General features: G+C 38.6%; 1 protein-coding gene across 1 annotated transcript in view; it reads left to right on the forward strand.

Annotated features, from left to right (window-relative positions):
• Window positions 1-583: 583 nt before the first annotated feature.
• Window positions 584-18,708, forward strand: part of LOC109050884 (fibrillin-1-like) — a 72,130-nt gene continuing 54,005 nt past the window's right edge. The window contains exons 1-9 of the mRNA XM_042743635.1: window positions 584-591; window positions 712-809; window positions 5,868-6,065; window positions 8,165-8,290; window positions 10,231-10,356; window positions 11,803-11,955; window positions 12,847-13,026; window positions 14,397-14,540; window positions 14,619-14,738. Coding sequence (XP_042599569.1) covers window positions 584-591; window positions 712-809; window positions 5,868-6,065; window positions 8,165-8,290; window positions 10,231-10,356; window positions 11,803-11,955; window positions 12,847-13,026; window positions 14,397-14,540; window positions 14,619-14,738 — 1,153 coding nt within the window. The remainder of the gene's footprint in view (window positions 592-711; window positions 810-5,867; window positions 6,066-8,164; window positions 8,291-10,230; window positions 10,357-11,802; window positions 11,956-12,846; window positions 13,027-14,396; window positions 14,541-14,618; window positions 14,739-18,708) is intronic.

Genomic DNA, 18,708 nt, shown 5'->3' on the forward strand with positions numbered 1-18,708 from the left:
TCTACTTTAGTCAACATGAACTAAGAATGAACAAGCATTCTGCAGCATTTATTAATCTTCGTTAATGTTAATTTCAACATTTTCTAATGCATTATTAAAGTCAAAAGTTTGCTTGTTTACATTAGTTAATGCACTGTGAATTAACACGCACTAATAATGTTAACTAAGATTATTAAATGCTGTAATAAATGTATTGTTTATTGGTTGTTTATGTTAGTTAATATATTCACTTTAATATAAAGTTGTATATTATTTTTATCCAACAGCAGTGTTGCTCTTGTGATTGGACAACACCACACGTTTTTATTCTCCCTATTTCAAATCTGGACATTTTAGAAAGGTAGAAGTTAATAATTTAGAGTTCTGAAACTTGTGGAATGTTTTTATTGTGGTGTAACCTCTGTCCTACATGAAGGGTGAAATATCCAGCACTTTAGATTCTCCATTACATTGGTAAACCCAACCGAAGCTGTGTGGTGTTGTTGGGCATTATGTACAGTAAATAATGCTTCTGGTAGTTGTGTTCTTCAGTCCAGACTGTACATTCCGCTGCATGAACGGCTGCACGTGTGCGGAGGACGCGATGTCTGTGTCAGAGAGGGATACAACGGAAGCTCACGTGGCCATCGTAAGACTCTCCGAACCCTGCAGCACACTCACAGATGCACATGCACCTGCTGCGAGACCTTAACCGTGTCTCTGTCTCCTTAGCTGTTGTGTGAGTCGGCTGTCTGAACGGGCCGGATGTGTCGCTGCTCCCAACCGCTGTCTGTGTAACTACGGGCTTCACCGAGCTCAGTGTGAGAGAGGTGAGACCGCACATCTGATGATTTATAAAACCACAGACATGCACATCAATAATAAACTCCTCCCACTGTAGTCTGTAGTCTAAAGGTCGATTCGTTCAGCATTTTGTTTTCTCTTAAAAGCCGGCGTCTGAGGCACTGCTGTGAGTGTGTGTGTGTGTGAGTGTGTGTGTGTGTGTGAGTGAGTGTGTGTGTCTGTGTGTGTGTGTGTGTGTGTGTGTGTGTCTGTGAGTGTGTGTCTGTGTTTTCTGTGTGTGTGTCTGTGTGTGTGTGTGTGTGTGTGTCTGTCTGCGTGAGTGTGTGTCTGAGTGAGTGAGTGAGTGTGTATCTGTGTGTCTCTGTGAGTGTGTGTGTGTGTGTGTGTGTGTGTGTGTGTGTGTGTGTGTGTGTGTGTGTGTGTGTGTGTGTGTGTGTGTGTGTGTTTCTGTGAGTGTGTGTCTGTGTGTCTGTGTGTGTGTCTGTGTGTGTGTGTGTGTGTGTGTCTGTCTGCGTGAGTGTGTGTCTGAGTGAGTGAGTGAGTGTGTATCTGTGGGGTTCTCTGTGAGTGTGTGTGTGTGTGTGTGTGTGTGTGTGTGTGTGTGTCTGTGAGTGTTTGTGTGTGTGTGTCTGTGATTTTTTTGTGTGTGTGTGTGTTTGTGTGTGTGTGTGTGTGTGTGTCTGTTGTGGTGTGTGTCCTGCGGGAGTGTTTGTGTGTGTGTGTGTGTCTCATGAGTGAGTGCGTGATGAGTGAGTGAGTGTGTGTTTGTGTGTGTCTCTTTGGTGTGTGTGTTGTCTTTTGTGTTGGTGCGTGCGTGTGGGTGTCTGTGATGTGTGTGTGACGGCGTTCTGCGTGAGTGTTGTGCTGTCTGCGTGAGTGGTGGGTGTGTCTGAGTTAGTGTTTTGGGACTGTGTGTGTCGTGAGTGTGTGTGTGTCCTGCTTGGAGTGTGGCGTGTCTCTGTAGTGGTTTGTGTGTCTTTGTGAGTAGTGTGTCTGTGTGGAAGTGGAGAGGAGTTTTCTCTGAGAGGTGGTTGTGTGTTAGGGCTTGCACGATATTATATCAACCCGCACATTGGCGATATTTTGTTTTTCTGCAATATATATGTTGCGTAGCAGAAAAAGCAAAATCACCACATGATCTTGAATAGCTGGTATTTGGAAAAAAATAACCAGTGATATTGTGGTGGATTTTTTGTAGGTGAAAATCAAAGCATAAAAAAAATAAAAATAAACATAACAAACTTATATAATATAATAGCCCCAAAGGTGAATAATTTTGCAAACAGTGCTTTTTATATTTTGTCCATGTAAGTCTAACCTTATTCGAGGTAAAGAAACTGAATGACATCACCAAGATGTACCATAACGCTGTGAAGATCTTCCCTGTATTTACAGCTGAATCTAATAAATCTGTGTTAAGCTACAAAAGTTTATTATTGTTTGATTAACATTAATGACAGAAAGCAGCGACATTACACTGCTGTGAACCATTATACTGGGTTTTCACACTCCATTTTCTTTACAATTGTTTAACTTTTCCCTAAGTCTGAGCAAGCTGTGTTCAAAGCAATGAAGTGTGTGTGTGTTGTGTGTGTGTGTGTGTGTGTGTGTGTTCAGGACCTGGTTTCTGGACTCTTTGGATGTTTATTACGGCTCAGATGTGCTTGAGTTCAGTGTTTGTGAAACATACAGAGCGTTCTCTTTTGTTTGCTGCTCGTCTTGTTGGAATCATCTTTATTACAATGCAATCTGGAAACATCCCTTCTATGACACATCCACTGGAACAGAAACACGATCGCGTCAGGGAGGTCAGGGGTGTGTTTACGTAGCTCTTAGGTCACTGGGGCAGACTAAAGACAGAGCATTTTTGCATTTTGGGTCCGCCTTGTTATAAATGAGGCTGAATTGTTGCAGAAACTTCTTACTCTGACTTTTATACAGTTTAGTACCAACATTCATCCCGGTGTAGGCCAATCACAGTCTCACAGCACACATGTGAAAGCTCCGCCCTACTCACCTGTCTGTGCACTTGTTTTGTGCTAAACCTGGTAGTTTGAGATGGCTGATAGATATTCATCTAATTATAGATAGCGAAATAGGAATTTCTGGTGATGACCCTCCTCCATTCCCACCAGGCGGTGGTCAACACTTTATCTACAGTGCCTTAAAAGGCATAGCACTTTTATCTGGCTCATGAAGCATGCATTTTAAAATGTGCTTTTTATGACTATTTTATACTTATGATGCATGCAGTTTAAATAATTTCTTGTTTATGACTAGTTTTATTAGGTGATGCACCGATATCAAAATTAAGGCATTTTATCTCGGGGCCCGCTAACCGATATGGGGGCCGACATCATGTCTGCGGCCCAATTTTTTTATACCTTATAATGCATGAAGTGTTCTTGTGGTTTAGTTATTAATTTATTTTTTTTAAAGTTATGATGCCATGCCTTTTTAAAATGTTTTAATTTTTATTTTTTAAAAGTTATTGATGCATGCATTTTAAAACATCTTTTTAGTACTCTGTTTTATAACTTAGGATGCGTGCATTTTAAATAATTTCTGTTTTAATATGACTATTTTTAATTAGGGATGCACCGATATCACAATTATAAGCATGTTATCCGCCCAATATCCGATATGGTGGCCGATATATCATCGCATACCTAATTTTAGTATTATAATGCATGAATTTCTGTGTGTTTGTTTTAATATTTTTTTTTTAAAGTTATGATGCATGCATTTTTAAAATGGTTTTATTTTTATATTTTTTAAAATTATGAATGGCATGCATTTTAAAACATCTTTTATGACTATTTTTTATCTAAGGATGCATGCTTTTTAAAAAATGTTTTTATTTTTAGTTTTTAAAGTTATGATGCATGCATTGTATAACATCTGGTTATATGACTATTTTTTAACTTTAAACGATGCATGCCTATTTTTAAAACTGTTGGCGTTTTTGTTACTTGTTTTTCTATAACCTAGGTTTCATTGCGATGTTAAACTTCACGACGTTTTTTTGGTATTTAAATCTGTATTCACTTTGAAAAAAAAAACAAATTTTTACCATTGTGTCAAATCGAAACCTGTTCTATGTGCTGTCCATCGTACGTGGCGTGACCCTGATCTGGTGGGGGGGTGTTGTAAAGGGGTAATGGTGTCAAGTGGTGTGTGGTGATTCCCTCGCATCTGTAAGTCAATTGTTTTGTGGTAAATGAATGTTAAATTGGATTGGTGCATGCAAGGACGTGCACAGAGAGCGGCCAGTGGGAACGACAGGTACATTCCCAGAGATTTAGTCAGCTGATGTAACTGCTAGGAGAATAACACGAATTCCATAATGAATCAATCATCTGCTAATGTGACCATGTGTGTGTGGTGAGAGAGAGAGACAAGAGAGAGTGAGTCGTGGGTGTGTGTGTGTTCAGGGACCAAATGTCCCCACAAGTAATACTATAATACAAGTAAATTTTGACCTTGTGGGGACATTTTTTTGGTTCCCCCTGAGGAGGAACAAGTGTCGTATAAATCATACAGAAGGAAAGTTTTTTGAGAATCTCAGCATGCCTGTTAGTTTTCTGTGAGGGGTAGGTTTAGGTGTAGGTTAGGGTTGCGTAAGGGGATAGAAAATGTACAGTTTGTACAGTATAAAAAACCATTTACACCTATGGAGTACGGTTCCCCCTGTCACTGATAGGACATAAGTGTGTGTGTGGGTAGTTGTATGTGTGTGTTTTTATTAGCTCCCAGATGTTTAGCGTGCAGGATGTGTCCCCTTCAGACAAATCTCTCTCACACAAACTCTCTCTCCACACACACACACACACACACACACTCGCTCGTCTCTATCACACACGGACACACCCACACACACACACGCAGCAGGGTGTTCCGCCGAGTTTTCGGTGGGGGAAGGTTGAGGGTAGCGAGGGCAGTGAGTGTGATCAACACTGTAAGAACAGCAGAGATGTGAGATTTGTGATCGTTCTCTCTGTCATTCTTCCATTATTGTTTCAATGCTAGTATAAGTATAAATTACATCTTCATACGTTTTTAAATGAAGTTAATGATCATTTATTTTTTCACCTTATCAAACAAACGACAGCATGGTTCAATAGTAATAATCACAGTTGATTGAAAAAATTATAATTGGAATTATTCACATTTATCGGTTTTTAAATATTGTCCCATTAGCCCAGTCAACAAAAATATGTTTCTTAAGAACGTTTTGCCAAAGTTCCCATTAAGTTATTAAGGTTAAAACATTAATTTTGACTGTTCTAAATGGTCTAGTATTTCAAATGTGTTAAAAACTAAATAAAAAAAAAAAAAAGGGAACGTTCCATTGTATCGGTTTAATCATTATGTTAATTTTACTACTGAATATTCTCTTTGTCTAAAAACATTAAAAAGAATAAAAAATATGTTTACTAAAAATGGCTTCAGTAGAATCATTCCATGAACAATGTGAAAATGTTTCCCTGAAAATGTTTTGAGAACAAATATTAAAGTTGTTCTGTTAATGTTACTGGAAGAACGTTTTGCTCCCTGTTAGCCGGGAGTGTGTTGCAACTACTACTGAGATGTGACGCCTGGAGCACAAAACCAATCATAAGGGTCAGTTTTCTGAAACTGAGATTTACACATCATCTCAAAGTTGAATAAATAATCTCTCCATTGATGGTGTGGTTTGTTAGGAGGACAATATTTGTCTGAGATACAACTATTTTGAAAATCTGGAATCTGAGGGTGCAAAAAATCTAAATATTGAGAAAATCATCTTTAAAGTTGTTCAAATGAAGTTCTTAGCAATGCATATTACTAATCAAAAATTAAGTTTTGATATATTTACGGTAGGAGATATACAAAATATCTTCATAGAACATGATCTTTACTTAATATCCTAATGATTTTTGTCATAAAAGAGAAATGTATAATTGTGACTCATACAATGTATTGTTGTCTATTGCTACAAATACACCTGTGCTACTGATGACTGCTTCTGTGCTGCAGGGACACAGATGTCGTGCGAACAAAGTGTTGCATTAGTGTGTTAAACATGTTCTGTGTGTCTCCAGATTACAGGACGGGGCCGTGTTTCGCGTCGGTCAGTAACCAGATGTGTCAGGGTCAGCTGACGGGAATCGTCTGCACTAAGACGCTGTGCTGTGCGACGGTGGGACGGGCCTGGGGTCATCCCTGTGAGCAGTGTCCAGCACAGCCACACCCCTGCCGCCGCGGCTTCATTCCCAACCACCGCTCCGGGGCCTGCCAGGGTGAGACACACACACACACACACACACACACACACACATATATATATATATATATATATATACACAAGGTCTTCAGGATTACTAGAAACTTCCAGTCAGGTGCAGACTCCGCAGAGCTGTGGCCCTCCAGGAACTGAGTTTGAGACCACTGCTCTAATGAGTTTGTGTTTTATGTAATTGTTGTGTAAATGAATGCCATGTCATGTCAGATGGCCCTTCTGTTAAAGTTTTGGTATCAGTCTACAGTGCTGTGATTGATTTGAGTAATTGGTTCAGTTTAAATATTTGACCTAAAAAACAACAACACAGAAGCATTTAATAAAGTAATTATAAAAAGTGCCCTTACAAAGGTGAAGAATCACCAGGAAATCCATTTTTGGGGCAAATATTGCCACTTACTGGAAAAGTTCATTTCTGACCCTGACATAGACACACACACATACACATACACACAAACGGACACACACAGACACACACACACACATACACACAGACGGACACACACACACAGACACACACACACACACAGACGGACGGACAGTTCACTCTAATTGAGTCAGATTGGTTTTGGTTCTAATGAAGGAATGCTCTCTCAGTCATGCAAACAAGGACACACTGTTCAGAACACATAGACGCACGCCTCAGCGATCCCAGACAAATCCCACAACACACACACACACAGATCAAGATCTACACTTATCAAGAGCAAACACACAGATCCACTCTGAAACACTCAGTACACACACACACACACACACACACACACACAGAGTGTGATGCACCTGTTGATCTGAGCTGAAGTGCTGGGGTAAGATGGGCCGGATGTGCCGGTCTCTGCTGGTCTGTTCCGGTCTGTGCTGCAGGTTTTGAAGAGGATCTCCGGTATTGCCATAGACCGGCTCCGGTGTGTGTGTGTGTGTGGTTTGGCTGTGACTGTAATTCCTCCAGCTGGGTGAATTCTTTTTTAATCGTCTGGCTGTCTGAGTCGCTCTGGGAGGGTGAGCGTGGGCTCGTCTCGCTTTTGTCTCTCTCTCTCTCGGTTCGGTCTCACACTTCTCCCTTAAATCAATCAGGTTTTTATCTTGTCCCTTAATATTTCTTCCCTATTTACTTGTCTCCCTGCTCCTCACTGTCTGTCTGTGTGTGTGTGTGTGTGTACAGTATCACTATCACAGTAGATATTCTCCCACACTACACACTGATGGGATCAACGAGTCTGAATGCACTCGCAGTCTCCATGACTGTTCAAAACACTTTTATTCATCAAGGATGCATTCAGTTGATCAAAATTGCCAGTAAAGACATTTATAATGTTACAGTAGATTTCTATTTCAGATAAATGCTGTTCTATTGAACTTTCTATTCATCTGTGAATCCTGAAAAATAATGCACAAATGATTTCCACAAAAATATTGAGCAGCACAACTGTTTTCAACATTGATAATAATCAGAAATGTTTCTTAAGCAGCAGATCATCATATTAGAATGATTTCTGAAGATCTTGTGACACTGAAGACTGGAGTAATGATGCTGAAAATACAGCTGGACATCACAGATATTAAATTACACTTTAACAGAGATTCACATAGAAAACAGCTGTTTTTTAAATTTTAATAATATTTCACTGTTTTTAATGTATTTTTTGATCAAATAAATGCAGTCTTGGTGAGCAGAAGAGATTATTTCAAAAACAACAAAAAAGAAAAAAAAAAACCTTTTGAACTGTAGTGTGAGCATCTTTTTTTAAAGTTTTTTTTCTTTATTGTGGGTAAAACATTATGACTTATGCAACAGAAGATCATTTGACTGTGACATGATCAATGACACTCATTTACTTCCATTTGATTAGTCATACAGAAATAGAGCACAATCTGAAGATTTGTTTATGTCTTAACTCTTTGCTTTGTTCTCAGGCTCCACAAACACACTTGAAGCGTTGCGACATGAGACCGGAGCGCTGATATTTCCTCCTCATGTTGTTTCTGTTTTTGAATTATACACACTGATTTGAGTGCATCTGTTGTGTTGTGTTGTTGTTAAAGCATTTCTTTTCTTTTTTTTTTTTTTTTTTTTTTTTTTTTCTGCGGTGTGTGGTGCAGATGTGGACGAGTGCCAGGCCATTCCTGGACTCTGTCAGGGGGGAAACTGTGTGAATACCGTGGGCTCATTTGAGTGCAAATGCCCAGCTGGACACAAGTTTAACGAAATCACACAGAAATGTGAAGGTAATGACACACACACACACACACACACACACACACACACACACATACACACACACATCAGAACTCATTGTTCAGCTCTGCATCTGGAGTTTGCCTTCCTTTAACATCTCAGATGTTTCTCGTAGCGAATGTAGAACAAACAGAGACTTATTCTGAAGTTCTCAGATGTTTCTCCTGATAAAAAGTCCCTAATAATGTTGGCACAACATTTTTCTGATACATTTTAGTTGGGCTTTCATTCAATGTTTTTAAATGACATTTTTAGAATGTTCAGAGAACACTCAATTGTAACATCTGATAAAATGGAACGTCCGTACATAATCAAGAAAAGTTATTATTAAACAGTTAAAAAACTCTTGAATGGTCAGAAATAACATTTTCACAATTCACTGAGAATGTTAGCAAGCGTTTTTGGAACATGTTTTTGGATAGTTGGAAAGATACCAAAACCTGCAGTCAGATCTCAAAATGAAACACTGAAACAAACAAAAGAAACATTTCTCATCAGATGAAGACTAGTGACTCATCTGGGCCTGTTTTAGTCTCTCTTGAGATCTTTTTGGAGAAACTTCTGAGACTAAGCTCCTCTGAACATTTATCTGCGTGTATTTTTGTCATCTTCAGCTGTGAGTGTGTTTCTGGTTTAATATGGTTTAGTTCAGTATGTTTTACAGTCGAATGGTAGATCTTTGACTCTCTCACATAATCTCTATCTTATCAAACTCCATCCACAGTTCAGTGCATTCATTATTTTCATCATTTATGTATATGGATTGTGATGGTCACAGAAGACGATGTGCTGGTTCCCTGGCGGTCTGATTAGCGTGAGTTTGTTTAGACAGCGAGTCTGAGTCGATGCTTTCAGACGTGTTTATAGGACAGACGGAGAGAGTCTGGCTGCTTCGCGTTTGTGTGTGTTTGTGTGTGAGATCCGTACCCACCCCGCACCCAGAAATAACGGCCCAGAGCTCTGGAAAGCACCCGAACGAGAGCCAAACTCAGACTGCTGTCCATTATTAGTCAAGTCGTATTTCACTGCAGAGATGCTGCGGTCAGTCGTCTGACAGTAAATCTGATATTCATATTGCTCAATGATTCACATCACACAGCAAAACCCCTTCAAACGCAGCGTCCCGCAGCGGCAGGGTTGTGTAGATGACGGGCCGTTGCTCTCTTTCGTAGTTTGGGTGCCAGAATCCAGTCTCGAATTGAGAAATGTGACGTGAGACTTGATTTAGATTCCAAATTATCTTGTTGAGTGTTTCTAAAAACTCACCCTCAGATCATCCCAGATGTAGATGAGTTTGATTCTTCGGCAAATTTGGAGAAATGGGTCACTGCATCACTTCTGCAGTGAATGGTAGATTTGGGTATCGTTTGAATTTGATCATTTCCAATTCTGCTCATCGATTCCCATTCTTATGGATTCCAATGGACTCGATTAAGAGCTGTTTGTGTGCAAAATAGAGCTGATTCTGGATAAATTTTTTTAATGGAGGTTGTAGTTCTCTCACAGTTCTGAAGAAAAACATAGTAGACATGTAAACAAAATCTCACGGAATTTATGAATGGAATGATTCAATGACTCACTCAAGATTCACTCGTTTCATTACCGGATGAATCAGTGCTTTTGAATGAATCTCTTGAATGAATACATTTTTAAAAGCCCCTTTTCGCCAGCTGAGAATAAAAGATGTGTACACAGGAATTGATAGGTGGAACTGAAATTTTAATTTTACAACAAGTATCTGAATACTCAGTATCATTATCCAGAAGATCATCAGACAGGTTTCAGAAGATGTGCAGGTAAGTAGATGCACTATAGCTTTGTATGATTTTCTCAGTCGGTCAGCGTCATGAGTGTGGTTTTGATGTTGAAGCGGTTTGTACTGTAGCGGCTGGTTTAAGTGTGATTATCTGAAGGGTTTTGTGTCTCTCAGACATTGACGAGTGCTCTCAGATCCCGGGCCTGTGCAGTGGAGGTCAGTGCTCCAACACCATCGGCAGCTACTTCTGCAGGTGTCCAGTGGGCTTCGACACGGCGCTGGACGGCTCACGCTGCATCGGTGAGTCTGACCGACTCGTCTGATTGATCAACCTCTCCTCCTGTCTTCTTTTCTGCTGTTGTGTTTTTTGTTTTTTCTGTGTGTGTTTTTGGAGAGAAACTATTCATTTTTTTTTTGTTTTTTTTTTTTGTTGTTATTTTTTTTGGATTTTTTTTAATTTTTAAAATAATTTATTTATTTTACTTTTGCATTTATATGGTTAAATAAATTTTTAGTAAGTGTTTTATTTGGATTTATTTGTATTTTTTGGTGAAATAATCTATTTTAATTTTGCATTTCTATAATTAAATTTTTAGTGTTTTATTTTATTTATTCATTTTTTTTATATATATGGCTTAAATCATTTTCTGAAATATTTTATTTTGATTCATTTTTATTTTAAAATGATTTATCATATTTTTTCATGTTTATGATTTGATGGCCCCTGATCCAGTTAACCGGGTTTAATGTAATTTGACTTGAACTGACTTTAACAGAACATGTACAGTTTTGCTGATGAATTGCATGAAACTGTAAGAATAAGTGTTTGTGTGTGAGGCCTTTAGAGGAGGCCGTCCTCTGTGTGTGTGTGTGTAAGTGGGTCAGTGCTCTTCAGCTGATGTGTGTTGGCTGTGTTTGTGTGGAAGGAATGTGCTCAATGACTCGATCCACTCCAAACCTTTCCTGAGCCAAACATCCCTTTCTTCTCCTCCATCATCGCGCTCCACTCGCTCCGTCACGTTACTCCTGCAGCTGGAAATGCTCTGTCATTACACAGACTGTGCTGTCACACTGCGAGAGTGTGTGTGTGTGTGTGTGTGTGTGTGGCCACGTACCCAATGCGAGGTGAAATACGCATCCACCCAGCTAACAAAAATATGCTCTAAGTTATGAAAACGTTATTTCTGAAAGCTCTTTGAACATTCGAAACATACAGTTTTTTAAATATTTAAAAAAAAAAAAAATTTAATGAGAATGTTAAGGGAACATTGCATTGTATCATTTTACAAACATTAAAGAAACGTTACTTTTGAATGTTCTCTGAACATTCTGAAACAAGTAGCAACATAAATAATGTATTTGTACCAACACTTTAAGAACATTATTAAAGGCCAGATAACTCTGAATGAACACTCTTATTTTAACGTTTGATCATAACTTTGAGAAAACCATTCCAGAACGTTCTCTGTTGTCTGGGTGGTAGATGTGTGTTTGTGCCTCACTAAAGGATGTTTCACCGATTCACAAGTGTTTTTTAAACAGATTTTCTCTTTAGCCAATAAGATGTGAGTTTTTAACCCAGCCAATCATAATACGCACACATGATTATGAAACAGTTTGTACGTGTAGAAACATTGAGAAATGTGCAAACACACTTGTGTAGTTTAATTGCTTTTTTATTTGCAAATAGTATTTTGTGATTATGAACGAGTGAACATAGCAACAAGTTTGTGTGCTCCGCTCCAGACGCTCGGACGGGCTTCTGCTACGCTAACATTGTGAGCGGGCGCTGTGCTAACCTGCTGCCGCAGCGTATGTCCAAGAGCCAGTGCTGCTGTGAGAACAGAGGATGCTGGTCCGGATCCACCGTCCCAGAGATGTGTCCCATCCGCGGAACAGGTGAGGATGAGAATTCAATGCGCTCTCAGTCTCTCAGTTCAATTCAAACTGCTTTACTTGGTTGTTATTCAAATGACATGGAAAACAGTTAAGAACAGCTGAACAATTTAAATAGTATTTTGAACAAGCAATAACACAGAATAGTATACGCAAAATATCGGATTTGGATAGTTTGGTTTGCAGAGATCAAAGCTTGATTAGCTCAGGACTGTTTTGATTATCTGTAATTACCTTTATTTATTTGTTAGAATATGTGTCCCTGCAGCACAGAAGCAGTCATCAGTAGCACAGGTATATTTGTAGAAATAGACAACAATACATTGTATGAGTCACAATTATACATTTCTCTTTTATGCCAAAAATCATTAGGATATTAAATAAAGATCATGTTCCATGAAGATATTTTGTACATTTCCTACCGTAAATATTTCAAACTTAATTTTTGATTAGTAATATGCATTGATAAGAACTTCATTTGAACAACTTTAAAGATGATTTTCTCAATATTTAGATTTTTTTCTCAGTTTCCAGATTTTCAAATAGTTGTATCTCAGACAAATATTGTCCTCCTAACAAACCACACATCAATGGAGAGATTATTTATTCAGCTTTCAATTCAAAAATTGACTCTTATGACTGGTTTTGTGCTCCATGGTCACATATGAATAACTCAATATTTTAACTAATTGCAAAAGCTGAATAATCAATCAAAGTCTACTGATTAATCAGTGAAATAATCAACGATTAGTCGATTGAACATTCTAATAATTGTTAGATTAATCGATTATCAAAATAATCGTTTGCTGCAGCCCTAATTATTATGGTACAGAAATTGTAACATCTTCATAACTGAATATGAAACTGAATAATACTCTCTCTCTCTCTACTCAGAGGAGTATCAGAGACTCTGTCTGTATGGTCACACGGTTCCTGATCCTGGTCCTGGTCCTGGTCCTGGTCCAGGTCCGATTGTGATCTCGATTCCGGGTCCTGGTCCTCGTCCGGTTCCTGGTCCTGGTCCGGGATTGCCGCCCATATCTGTTGACCTTCCCCCAATTACCCCCAAACCTGGTAATACACACCTCTGCACTCTTTACTGAAGGGCTGTTGAGGGCAAAGACACGCCTCACTTCCTGTTTACTTCCTTGTTGTCATTTTGTAAATGTGTTACAAATGGATTGGTATATGAAACTGTTCATATCAGCAACACTTCAGTAACTTCTTACTGGCTTTGTGTCAGAATCATCTGTTCCAAATGTCAGGCAGATCTGATGAAAGTGCTGCGTGTGTTGAACACACTTCAGTCACTTCCTGGCATTTGATCAGTGATTCTCAACCTCTTTGACTCCAGGGCTCCTTATTGTCCAAAATATTCAAGGGCTGACATGTTTCCTCTGGATCGTCTGCTGTAATGGAGTTTTTTTTTTACTTTTTTTTTTTTAATTTACAGAATCTATGAGTGTTCATAGATTGAAACAAATCGAATTTAAATTCAAATTAAGATAAAAAGATTTTAAGATTCCACAAGTTTCCAGAAGCTGAATGTTTTTCAGGGTTCTTGCTCCTTTTTAGCCACTGAATTCATGACTCGTTCATGATTCACTTGATAAATATTAAGGATAAGGGTTTTAAAAAAAGATGTTTTACTCCCTAAAAATGCATTAATCCTGCACACTACTTGTAGAATTTTTATCCACTGCAGTCTGATTCCAGATGTGCAAGGCACTATATTTTTAATTTACTCACAATTTCTACTTGATAAGATATTTTACAGCATGGCATGACTAGAAAATTGTAAATTCATAATAAAATTCCCATGGCATTTTAAGATCTGAATAATTTCCATGATTTTTCATGTCTAGAAATCTTTTAAAATTAGGCTTCCTCATTCATATCAGTGATATTTTAGTTTATTATTATTTTGAATCAGTTTTTATTTTTATATTTTCTCATTTGATTTGATTTAAACTTTAGTTAAAAGTTTTAGTTTTTTTGACAGTTTTAGTAGTTTTTATGTTTATGTATATACTATTTTATGATATATATTTTTTTTTACAATAGTTTTTTTTGTGGTATTTTAGTACATCAAGTTAAATTAAAATGAGAAATGTTGCCGTGGCAACTAGCTGAAATAAAGTTTTATTTTATTTTATTTTATTTTATTTTATTTTATTTTATTTTATTTTATTTTATTTTATTTTAGTTTAGTTTAGTTTAGTTTATTTCAAATAACCAAAATGTTTTAATGGTTTTATTTGTAGTTTTAGTTAACTATAATAACCCTGCCTCATGTATTCAGGTTTTTCTAGACTGTGTGAATCCTGGTTAGGAGCTGCTGGTTTCAAGGGTTTAAGAGGCTGATCAATCTCAAATTTTCTCCATACATGTGTCACAGTGTTGAGACTCTGAGCTTGACGGTTTCCCCTCTCTCTCTGTCTCAGTCGTCCTGTCTCAGAACATCAGCAGTAACATGTGCGAGGTGTATCGTAACCTTTGCATCAACGGCCGCTGCGAGCCGACGCCGGGCAGCTACCGCTGCAAGTGCAACATGGGCTACCAGCTGGACGGCCGCGGCGAATGCATCGGTCAGTGTGTCGCATGATATCAGACGTGTGGAAGGTGTTTGCGGGGAGCATTTGATCACGTGTTGTGTTTGTATTTAGATGCGAACGAGTGCGAGCGGAGCCCCTGTGTGACTGGGGAGTGTGTGAACACGCCTGGATCCTATTACTGCCAGTGTCCCATTGGATTCCAGAGTACGGCCACCAGAACTGAGTGTCGAGGTAACCACACACAAACACACACGCCACATGTGCACACTAGGGATGCACAATATTATCGGAACTAGGGATGCACGATATTATGAAAACTAGGATGCACGATATTATCAGAACTAGGGATGCACGATATTATCGGAACTAGTGATGCACGATATTATCGGAACTAGGGATGCACGATATTATCGGAACTAGTGATGCACGATATTATCGGAACTAGGGATGCACGATATTATCGGAACTAGGGATGCACGATATTATCGGAACTAGTGATGCACGATATTATCGGAACTTAGGATGCACGAAATTATTGGAACTAGGGATGCACGATATTATTGGAACTAGTGATGCATGACATTATCGGAACTAGGGATGCACGACATTATCGGGACTAGGGATGCACAATATTATCAGAACTTAGGATGCACGATATTATCGGAACTAGGGATGCACGATATTATCAGAACTAGTGATGCACGATATTATCGGAACTAGGGATGCACGATATTATCGGAACTAGTGATGCACGATATTATCGGAACTAGGGATGCACGATATTATCGGAACTAGGGATGCACAATATTATCAGAACTTAGGATGCACGATATTATCGGAACTAGGGATGCACGATATTATCAGAACTAGTGATGCACGATATTATCGGAACTAGGGATGCACGATATTATCGGAACTAGGGATGCACGATATTATCGGAACTAGGGATGCACGATATTATCAGAACTAGGAATGCACGATATTATCAGAACTTAGGATGCACGAAATTATTGGAACTTAGGATGCATGACATTATCGGAACTAGGGATGCACGACATTATCGGAACTAGGGATGCACAATATTATCAGAACTTAGGATGCACGATATTATCGGAACTAGGGATGCACGATATTATCAGAACTAGTGATGCACGATATTATCGGAACTAGGGATGCACGATATTATCGGAACTAGTGATGCACGATATTATCGGAACTAGGGATGCACGATATTATCGGAACTAGGAATGCACGATATTATCGGAACTAGTGATGCACGATATTATCGGAACTAGGGATGCACGATATTATCGGAACTAGTGATGCACGATATTATCGGAACTAGGGATGCACGATATTATCGGAACTAGTGATGCACGATATTATCGGAACTAGGGATGCACGATATTAGCAGAACTAGGAATGCACGATATTATCGGAACTTAGGATGCACGATATTATTGGAACTTAGGATGCATGACATTATCGGAACTAGGGATGCACGACATTATCGGAACTAGGGATGCACAATATTATCGGAACTTAGGATGCACAATATTATGGGAGATATTGTTGGACAATATTATCGGAACTAGGGATGCACAATATTATCGGAACTTAGGATGCACGACATTATCGGAGTTAGGATGCACAATATTATCGGAACTAGGGATGCACGATATTATCAAAACTAGGATGCACGATATTATCACAACTAGGGATGCACGATATTATCGGAACTAGTGATGCATGATATTATCGGAACTAGGGATGCACGATATTAGCAGAACTAGGGATGCACAATATTATCGGAACTAGGGATGCACAATATTATCGGAACTTAGGATGCACGACATTATCGGAGTTAGGGATGCACAATGTTATCAGAACTTAGGATGCACAATATTATCAAAACTAGGATGCACGATATTATCACAACTAGGGATGCACGATATTATCGGAACTAGTGATGCATGATATTATCGGAACTAGGGATGCACGATATTAGCAGAACTAGGGATGCACAATATTATCGGAACTAGGGATGCACAATATTATCGGAACTTAGGATGCAAGATATTATCGAACTAGGGATGCACAATATTATCAGAACTTAGGATGCACAATATTATCGGAACTTAGGATTCACGATATTATCGAACTAGGGATGCACGATATTATCAGAACTTAGGATGCACGATATTATCAGAACATCGGAACTAGGGATGCACAATATTATCGGAACTTAGGATGCACGATATTATCGGAACTAGGGATGCACAATATTATCGGAACTAGTGATGCATGATATTATCGGAACTAGGGATGCACGATATTATCAGAACATCGGAACTAGGGATGCAAAATATAATCGGAACTTAGGATGCACGATATTATCGGAACTAGGGATGCACGATATTATCAAAACTAGGATGCACGATATTATCACAACTAGGGATGCACGATATTATCGGAACTAGTGATGCATGATATTATCGGAACTAGGGATGCACGATATTAGCAGAACTAGGGATGCACAATATTATCGGAACTAGGGATGCACAATATTATCGGAACTTAGGATGCACGATATTATCGAACTAGGGATGCACAATATTATCGGAACTAGGGATGCACAATATTATCGGAACTTAGGATGCACGATATTATCGAACTAGGGATGCACGATATTATCAGAACTTAGGATGCACGATATTATCAGAACATCGGAACTAGGGATGCACAATATTATCGGAACTTAGGATGCACGATATTATCGGAACTAGGGATGCACAATATTATCGGAACTAGGGATGCACGATATTATCAGAACTTAGGATGCACGATATTATCAGAACATCGGAACTAGGGATGCACAATATTATCGGAACTTGGGATGCACAATATTATCGGAACTTGGGATGCACGATATTATCGGAACTAGGGATGCACAATATTATCGGAACTTAGGATGCACGATATTATCGGAACTAGGGATGCACGATATTATCGGAACTTAGGATGCACGATATTATCGGAACTAGGGATGCACAATATTATCGGAACTTAGGATGCACGATATTATCGGAAAAAGGGATGCACGATATTATCGGAACTTAGGATGCACGATATTATCAGAACTAGGGATGCACGATATTATCAGAACTTAGGATGCACAATATTATCGGAAAAAGGGATGCACGATATTATCGGAACTTAGGATGCACGATATTATCGGAACTAGGGATGCACAATATTATCGGAACTTAGGATGCACAATATTATCGGAACTAGGGATGCACGATATTATCGGAACTAGGGATGCACAATATTATCGGAACTTAGGATGCACGATATTATCGGAACTAGGGATGCACGATATTATCAGAACTTAGGATGCACGATATTATCGGAAAAAGGGATGCACGATATTATCGGAACTTAGGATGCACGATATTATCAGAACTAGGGATGCACGATATTATCAGAACTTAGGATGCACGATATTATCGGAACTAGGGATGCACAATATTATCGGAACTTAGGATGCACGATATTATCGGAAAAAGGGATGCACGATATTATCGGAACTTAGGATGCACGATATTATCAGAACTAGGGATGCACGATATTATCAGAACTTAGGATGCACAATATTATCGGAACTAGGGATGCACAATATTATCAGAACTTAGGATGCACAATATTATTGGAACTTAGGATGCACGATATTATCGGAACTAGGGATGCACAATATTATCGGAACTAGGGATGCATGATATTATCGGAACTAGGGATGCACAATATTATCAGAACTTAGGATGCATGATATTATCGGAACTAGGGATGCACAATATTATCGGAACTTAGGATGCACGATATTATCGGAACTAGGGATGCACAATATTATCGGAACTTAGGATGCACGATATTATCGGAACTAGGGATGCACGATATTATTGGAACTATAGATGTACGATATAATCGGAACTAGGGATGCACGATATTAGATTTTTGCAGATATTCAATATGCCGATATTTTTCATATAAATTTGGCTGATAGTCTCTCCTGTGTGGATATTATAAACATTTTTTTTTTTAATTTTGGTTAGTTTTGAGCAAAAACTTATTTGTTAGAAGTAATAAAATGTATTAAAATTCTTTTTTTAACGAGAGTACATTGAAAGCCTCGAAAATAACT

Source organism: Cyprinus carpio, chromosome B18 (genome assembly GCF_018340385.1).
Source record: "Cyprinus carpio isolate SPL01 chromosome B18, ASM1834038v1, whole genome shotgun sequence".
In the NCBI taxonomy this organism is placed as follows: domain Eukaryota; kingdom Metazoa; phylum Chordata; class Actinopteri; order Cypriniformes; family Cyprinidae; genus Cyprinus; species Cyprinus carpio.